This window comes from Camellia sinensis, chromosome 10, assembly GCF_055761805.1.
Source record: "Camellia sinensis isolate YWXY chromosome 10, ASM5576180v1, whole genome shotgun sequence".
Taxonomy (NCBI): domain Eukaryota; kingdom Viridiplantae; phylum Streptophyta; class Magnoliopsida; order Ericales; family Theaceae; genus Camellia; species Camellia sinensis.
In genome coordinates, this window is record NC_138970.1 from 100,255,391 (window position 1) to 100,264,568 (window position 9,178).

Consider the following 9,178-nt stretch of genomic DNA (forward strand, 5'->3'; position numbering starts at 1 on the left):
TTAGGGCTCATGTTGCATGCTAACTTGTCCATGTTTCCTTCTTTCAAGTGTGCTTGAATGTTGTTTGATTCATGCTTAAGTGTTGGTCCTTATGTGCATGTGTGTGTGCATGCCATTTAGCTCTCACTCTTTAGCACTTTTGGCCACTGTTTTAGGCCTATTTTAGAGTTGTCCAATTCATGTTTAAGTCCATCTTTGCCATCCATTTGCATTGCTCTATGTATGCTTGCATGCTTGCATGAGTTAATTGCCATGTCATGTTGCATTCCTAGCTTGTATGCCTAGGTTGCATTGCATTTTGCATGCATGCCTTGTTCCTTGAATTGGTGATAGGAATAGGGCCTAATTTGTTTGATTGGTTTGCATGCATTTGAAACCAAAGTTGCATACTTGGTTCCTTGGGCCATCATGCATGGAAATGCGTGATTGGTGGTCCGAGAACCGAGGCACATGTCCCTTTGAGTCATTACAATGATAAGAGACATGGTTGGTGCATACATGCCTTGAATTGTGCTGCCATGCCTTGTTTTGCCCTCTGTTGCTGTGAGTTGCAGGTTCTGCAGGAATACTCTGCCGACCGGCAGTGTAATGTGCCGACCGGCACTATTTTCTCTGCCGACAGCTTCAACTTTGTGCCGATGGCCATACAACACTGCCGGTGGAAATTTCATCTAGCCGGTGATGATACCCTCTGTCCAAGGATGTAGTCCTGAGGTTTTGACAACCTCCAGAGGAGGAAAGGGAGGAAAACAGAGGCAGCTTGCGCATGGTGGCGTGCTTCCCGAGGCGTTTTCCCGTTTTATTTAATTAGTTAATTTGTTAATTAATTAATTTGTAATATTTAATTAGCTTGTGTAGTTAATTAATTTGTATTATTATTTTGGTCCCTCCGAGCGAGGGCAAATCTGTAATAAGTGTGCGTGAGTGTGTGTATGTCTTCCAACCTCACGTCTTTCTTCCCTTTTATTTACCTGCTTATGATGGTAGATTAGGGCACGTTTAATTTAGCATACCTTATGCTATGCATGTGTGCATCCATGCATTTGTATTGCATGCATTAGGCTCGATACATCACGCTAACTGCATCAGTACTTCAATTCAAAAAATTGAATATGTGTTAATCGTGCATTTTCACATGACATGTCTAGGATTAGCCGAGCCTATCTTAGCGACATTTTGTATGCGATGCATTAGGCACTTAACATGGACTTGGATCATGCATGTTTGCTAACAAGTTCTTTGTTTTGGCACGGAGTACTATGTAAGTATTTCCGCTTTAGCATATCGCATGAGTGTGAATGTTACCATGACAGCATGCTTAACATGTGGCTAGATGCTTATGTGTTTAAACTGTCTTGAAATGCCTGTGGGTGAAGGTTGGATTGTTTGAGTTGGAAAAAACTCGTTGAAATCCGTATTTTAGCCTACTTGCGAGTAGCAAATTCCAAAGTATTTTCAAACCAAACGGATATGCAATGTTTATTTCCAAATTAGACAATCTAGTCTATACTTGTTTGTTGCGCGCATAACATAGTAATTCTAGGCTAATAATTGGTATAAGAACACGTAAAGTTTTCAAAAACGGATATCACGGTTAGTAGAGGCCGGTCTTCGGACCGGGCGAAAGGGGGTGCTCATAGCTGACCTTCCCCGATCGTACCCAAGCTCCCGAGCCGAGACAACTCCGGTGATGACGGACATGTGGCCTTCGGCACCGAGTCAGGGTTTCCTAAATTCTCCCATAAAAAATATTTAGGTGGCGACTCTGTATCTGGCAAAGCAGTCCATGTTTGGCACTACTTTTTCAAAAAAAAAATATGTTTTCTCAAACGATTTGCCAGATTTGGACTCTTTGGTTCAGATTAAGAACCGTGACACAAATCGAGTCCGAACTGTAGCACGAGGCCCACGCGGGCGCGTCTACAAACATTTTTTAATATTATAATTTTTTTTTCTTTTTTTTTTAACTTTTTAAATCCCTATAATTTAGATGAGGGCAAATTGCAGCAGTTGTCCCAATACTTTGGTCCTTGTGTCATATAAACGTTATGTGCCATATTTATATCTATCTATCTATCTATATATTATAGAGAAAAGCTAAGGATCATGAAAAAACTTTCATGAAAATGATCATAAAAGAATTATGACCCTTGGATTACCTTGATTAGTGTGTGGTGCTTCATTTTAAGTGTAATCCAAGAGTCATAAATCTTTCATGATCATTTTCATAAAAAAAAATTCATGATACCTAGTATTGCTCATCTATACTATATATTAAGCAAAAGGAGGTTTTTAACCCCAAGCCTTGTGGAAGCTCCAATCTCCCAATCTCCCAATCTAATTTTTTTGATTTTTTGATTTAAAAAAAAAACCTTAACATTTATTAACTTCTCCCAATTCCCAAGTCATGCCCTCATAATAACACTTTAATGTATTAAAAACAAACATAAAAAAAATTCTTTGAAATTCAACACCTATGAATTTCTTGAAAAATTCCAACACATATGATTATTATCCCTCATAATAACACTTTAATGCATTAAGAACAAGCATAAAAAAAAATTCTTGAAAAGTCTAACACATATGATTATTATCAAAATATTTAACTTTAATATAATATAATAAAAAAAGACATTTAATTCCTTAAAAAGTCTGACACATATGATTATTATCAAAATATTTAACTTTAATATAATATAAAAAAGGAAAAAAAGAAGGCATTTAAAAAAAAAGACATTTAAAAATCACAATTCACATATATAAATAATTGTAAACACAATCAGTGCATAGCACAGGTGATATGTTAGTACTATATATTAAGCAAAAGGGGGTTTTTAAACCCCAAGGCCTGTGGGAGTTTCAATATCTCAATCTGAAATTTTTAAATTTTTTATTTAAAAAAAAACTCAGCATTTATTAATTTGGTCAAAATGCTCTAATCAGCATTTATTAACTTTTTTCAATCTACATGTCTTTCCACATGTCTGCATTTATTGATTTGGTCAAAAACTCCTGATCAACATTAAAATCATCTCATACAAATAATTATAGATACAATCCATATATAATTACTGCAGTACCCTTTTTAACTTCTCCCATACATTATGGTTAGTAATAAGATTGTTAAATTATTTTTATAAAAAGTCTTAAAAAATATAATTTATATATTAAACAAAATTTAAAATAAATATAAATATATAAAATTATTCCATGCATAGCACGGGTGATAGTCTAGTACAAATAAAAGACAAAATATATGTAAGACATAATATATTTTTTACTAATATAAATACACTTTTATTGAAACCAATAAATTTTTTAATATTTTTATATATTTTCAAGGAACTTTTTACATAGTTTTCAACATTAAATAATACATAAGAAATACTTGTTAGCATTTATCTAATTAATTTTATATTATATTTTGAATTTCTAAACTTTACAATTACACATGATATTAATTAATTAGTATAAAAAAAAGTTCGTAAAAGTTTCAATCCATTCTCCAATTTCATATTTTGAACTTCCAAAATTCAAAATCCACGAACCCCTCATTCAAAATGCGCCACCGGAGCCACCACCAGCCCTAATATGCGCACTGCGCACCCCCCTCTCTCTCTCTCTCTACTAGGTCAGCTTCTCTCTCTCTTTCCTCCATCTTTCTCCAAAATCGGCCTCTCTGCTCGAAATCAATTTCCACTTTTTTGGGTTTTGAATCACCCGATCTCCAAGTAATGTTTCGAATTCTCTTCAATCCTCAAACCTCACCACCCATATCCACCACCACGCTTCTCTCTACTCTCTTCCCAATCATGCAATAATTAAAATCCCCTTTCTTTCTCTTTCTTACTCCTTAACCCTAATCCTTTTTCTTCAAGATTTTCCAAGAAATGGACCCATCTTTTCTCGATGACATAATCAATCGGCTTCTTGAAGTTAGAGGGAAACCCGGAAAGCAGGTGCAGCTATCGGAGTCGGAGATCAAGCAGTTGTGTGTAGTTTCTAGGGATATTTTCTTGCAACAGCCTAATCTATTAGAACTTGAAGCACCCATCAAAATTTGTGGTATTTTGCATCAAACCCACTTGGTTCTTGCTGTGTTTTTGAGTTTTGAGTTTTGTGTTTTGGTTTAATTGCTTTAATTATTTGTACTTGGTTTTGTTTTTATGTTGAATTTGTGCTCTTTTTAGGGACTAAATTGATGGCTTTTAGTTAATGGTTTGTGCCCTATCTGTTTTTTTTATTGGGTTTGTTATGTATGTGTGAGTTAGTTGGAAAGCTTTGTGTAGGGCATGGATTGAATTGCTTATCTTTATCGAATTGTTTTTCAGTTTTGGAATTAGTTGAGAGAGTTTACCCTTTTGCAATCAACCAATATCTATGTATTGAATAACAAAAATCTATACCCATTATGTATGTGTGTAGGGCATGGATTGAATTGCATATCTTTATTGAATTGTTTTTCAGTTTTGGAATTAGTTGAGAGAGTTTACCCTTTTGCAATCAACCAATATCTATGTATTGAATAGCAAAAATCTATACCCATTATGTATGTGTGAGTTAGTTTTCCAATTTCGAATACAATGAGTTCGTTTTCTTGAGTTAGTTGGAAAGTTTTGTGTAGGGCATGCATTGAAGTGCATACCTTTATTGAATTCTTTTTCAGTTTTGGAATTAGTTGAGAGAGTTTACGTTTACCCTTTTGCAATATGTCTGTATTGAAGTAACAAAAATCTATACCTAGTGTTAGTGTCGGTCTTCTGGTATGTTCTAGACATTGTTCACAGTAATGAGTTGTGTTGGGTTCTTATTTTGGACATTTTGACTTTAGAATAGAAATGCACCAGCTGCCCTAACTAATTTGTCAACCCTTTCCAAGTGTGATTTCTATGTTATTTAGGGCTGTGCCTAAGGACATATCGGTTGAAGTAGCTTCTTCTTTTTGATCAATCAAAACACTTCCCATACTGAATAAGCTTCTTCCAAAGCATATGGCTTTTTGGATGAAGATGAGGGTATCTGTACTGATGGAACCTGTTCAGTTTACATAATTTTACTATTGTGAATGTTTATGTATATATGGAAGAGATTGTAAATATTTTAGATAATGTGTGAGGTGGGAGTGCTACAGTTATTTTATACTCATTCTGCTGTGCACGCAGAATCTTTATAGATTGATTATTAGAAGTGCTGATTATGCTCTCTCCCTTCCCTTCTCCCTTGTTCTCTCTCCTTTTTCTATTTAGGGTATTCATAGGGAAAGTGTTATTGCAAGATGTGTAGGTGTGCATGAAACTATAAATGCAATGGAATGGTCCAGACTTGTCTTTTGATACTTCCTAACTGGTTGTTTTGTTTGATCATAGAGTAGTTTTTTTTCCCAGGTTTTTTATGCACCCAGTACTCCAATGATAGTTATCTATTTTTCTGTAGATCCATGATAGTTATCTATTTTTCTGGAATTTTTTTCCAGAAGAGTTGTATATGCATATTGGTTTCGTAACCATTTCTCATGTCTCGCCCATGATTCATAGCTGGATATTAACTTTGATATGCTTGTGGTTTTTTTCTTTTTGCTATGCCTCTACTGCTGATGAATGATGACTTACAAAATTAACATATGAAGTATCATTTTTATTACAATTTATTTGAAGCTTGTGTTCCCTAAAAAAGGAAGGTTCTTTGAATTTTTTTCTGACAGTGTACTCTGTTTATCACACAGGTGACATTCATGGTCAATATTCTGATCTTCTTAGGCTTTTTGGTCTAGTTTCTGATGAAGATCAATGTTTTATTTATTTATTTATTCTTGTGTTTTGCAGGATTATATTATTATTATTATTTTTTTTATAAATGTGCAGGATTATATTATGATGGTAACAATGGGGTTTGGTATTCTTATGATCACCAAACTCAGCAGTATGTCCCCTACTCTGATCAGAGTGACAATAAAACAGCTGGAAAACAAAATGTGAGATAAATTCTATACTTTTATTACTATTATATTCATGATACTTGTACATCTTCTTCATATTATCTAATTGTTTGTAAATAACCTCTTGCAATTCAATGGAAAAAAGACTTACACGGAAACCGAACTTGATGAAGTGCGAGTTGAATGGATTAATTTCGTACTAAAGAATATGAGTTGAAATCCAATGTAAGTATGATATAACTTCCGTTATTTAAATTGCTAATCAACAATTTCTTTAGTTGGTAAGGAATATATAATCACTTCAAGATTTCATTTTAGATTTGTTGATTCTATGTATATTTGGTTTTATGACTTTAAAATATCTGCTCATACATTGAAGATTTTCATTTTGGATTTATTGATTCTATGTATATGTCATATTTATATATGGTAATCCAAACATTTTATACTAATAATAATCAAAGTTGTTATTCATTTTCTATTGATGCAGTAGATGACGAGTCAGTGTGATGAGAAAATGTTCGATTTTGTCTTTTGTAAGACAAGAACAATCTCTACAAAAAATATTAAGTTTATTCATATGCTTCTAGTGGTTTCTGAATTAATTTGTGTTTTTTATTTTTTCAAGTCAGAAATTTCTCGGAGAAATGCAAAATATGGTCAAAGAATTCAACAATTTCATTTTTTCAAGTTTTTTTATTTTTTAATATATGTAAGCACAGTTAAAATTTTTTTATTAATTCCTTTGTATATACTTTTAAATATTTAACTTTCATTTATGAAATATATGACATTATTCCATTCAATATATGATTGTGATTCAAAATATAGTATATAGTGCGCATTACATTCTTCAAATACATATAACGTGTGATCTTATCTGATTATTAATCACATGTTTTATTCGATATTAATCACACTTAAAATCTGTAAAAGATGTGATCTAAATATTTTTGATCACACTTAAAATGTGTGATCTAAATGTTATTAATCTCACTTAAAATGTGTGATCTAAATATTATTAATCACACTTAAAAGATGCGATCTAAATATTTTTAATCACACTTAAAAGGTGTGATCTAAATGTTATTAATCACACTTAAAATGTGTGATCTAAATATTTTTAATCACACTTAAAAGCTATGATCTAAATATTTTTAATCACACTTAAAATATGTGATCTAAATATTTTTAATCATACTTAAAAGGTGTGATCTAAATGTTATTAATCACACTTAAAATATGTGATTAAAAATGACCCCTTTTAATCACACTCCCAAAGATCACACTTTAACAAAACTAAAAGGTGTGATTAAATAACATACATCACACACAAAAAATGTGATTTTTATATGTTTTTGTAGTAGTGTCATTTTACTTTTGTGTATATTTTGTGATGAGGCCTCTCCGAAAGCATTGAGGTAGAAGATCAACAGAGAGCTATTAATTTGGATGAATTGTAGCAACTTCATATTCTTTTGCTTGTAACTTAGATAAAGTTTGATTAGAATAGGGAGAGATTTCAAAAAAACTAGAAAGAACACAATCAATTTGCTGTGAAATTCCATGTGTTATTTTTTCCTTATCCTCTAAGCATGTAAGTGAAACATAATAAAAACCAAATAAGTGGCAAAATGAGAAAGGGAAACTATTAAACATGGATTGGAAGGCTCACATAATAGGAGATTAATTTATGATTCCTTAAAATGCATCTTTCACATCATAGAATAAAGAACTAAGATTTCAGTTTCTATGATTGTATTTTCTGTTTGTTCTTGAGTTTGGTCTGAAGTTTCATGATAATGGTAAGCAACTAGCTGAGTAACTAATACATGGTATTAAGACAGAATTTTAGATTTGATATAGTTGTGGAAGAAAGAAAGGGATAGGAGTTTGGTATCAGTAATTGTTCCATATCTTGTGAAATGTAAATGGATTTTTTCACAATCTATCTTGCCCATGCTTATATACCCCCTAATTGTGAACGGTGTAAATTACTCGTTTTTCTTTTTTCACCCAGAAAAATCATCTTATAATGAAATCTCAACAAGTCCTCTAATCTATATTTCAAAGAATTGAATGAAACTAGTGAATAATTTGAAACATCTTTTAAGTTGAAATGATATATAGGAAAAGGATAGATATGAACAATGCAATTCTTTATTATCAAGCATTAAATTTGTTTTACTAGTGATACATTTCATTGTTATATTGGTTCATTCTTCTTTACAGGAACAATCAAAAGCTAACATATTTGTCTTACTAATGATACATTTCATTATTATATTGGTCATTCTTTCTTATAGGAGCAATCAAAGGGTAACATCGCGAACAGAGAAAGGATGTATACAAAACACAGGTGTGGTTCTAGGTCAATCCCTGTTAGAGTAGAAAAACTGGTACGTATCCTTGCACTTTAAGAATTAAATGGACCAATATAAGTTATATGAACTTACGGCACATTAATGGGATGCACCATTTGTGAATTAGCCTTAAAATTAATTTTTTGTTCTCATAATCTCGAAAAAAAAGTCTGTTAGAGGGGTAAATTGTATAATTGATCTAATTGTAAATTGATGAGTTACTAATGTTTTTAATCTTTTGTATAATTAATTAATTACTAAAGTTTTTAATTTATTTTTTTGCAGATTGGATTGGGTGGCATTTTTGACGTGCAACAATGATCTAATTTGCTTGAATGTTCATTTTTGTTTGATAAGGATACACATACTTTGTGGAGTTGCACTAGTTATTGTTGGATTTTTGGTAAAATTGAACAAGTTATAACTTTTGGATATTTTGTGGATATTTCATTATTTTATTGTATTAGGATGAAATTATTTGTGATGATGAATGGATATTTTCATTTTGTTAATTCGTAAATGTGTTGATAACAGGTTAGGTTAAGTTGTGATGAAATTGTTATATTCAACAGGTTTCAACATGAACAGGGTTATATTTGTTGAACTAAAATTTAGATTTTGATAAAATAGGTATATAATATGGAAAAAAAATATTATGAAATTATTGACAAAATTTTCCATCCCTAAAGAAGGTTCTTTTGTCTCTTATTTCGCTTAGGTGGATGATTAATTTTGTCATGAATTTTTTATTTCGTCACTAAATGCATTTGTCGTGACAAAAAATATTGTCACATTTTGTCACTATTATCCTCAATGTGTGACGAATTTTTTTTGACATTATTTTATCATTTTTAATGATGAATTTGTTTTTGTCTCTATT

At 31.8% G+C, this 9,178-nt stretch overlaps 1 protein-coding gene across 6 annotated transcripts; it reads left to right on the plus strand.

Annotated features, from left to right (window-relative positions):
* The first annotated feature begins 3,534 nt into the window (after positions 1-3,534).
* LOC145801238 (serine/threonine-protein phosphatase PP1 isozyme 7-like) lies at positions 3,535-8,810 on the plus strand. Of its 6 annotated transcripts, none has more exons than XR_014342414.1 (5): positions 3,538-4,065; positions 5,862-5,971; positions 6,081-6,160; positions 6,426-8,334; positions 8,584-8,810. XR_014342414.1 is itself a non-coding variant. In XM_082891975.1 (4 exons), the coding sequence occupies exons 1-4, from the start codon at positions 3,891-3,893 to the stop codon at positions 8,617-8,619; spliced, it is 414 nt and encodes a 137-aa protein (XP_082748101.1). In that variant the 5' UTR covers positions 3,535-3,890; the 3' UTR covers positions 8,620-8,810. The 6 variants fall into 6 exon arrangements, 2 of the variants coding, with proteins under 2 accessions (XP_082748101.1, XP_082748102.1); XR_014342413.1 differs by having other exon boundaries at positions 3,539-4,065; positions 8,242-8,334; XM_082891975.1 differs by lacking the exon at positions 6,081-6,160 and having other exon boundaries at positions 3,535-4,065; positions 8,242-8,334.
* The last annotated feature ends 368 nt before the right edge of the window (positions 8,811-9,178 follow it).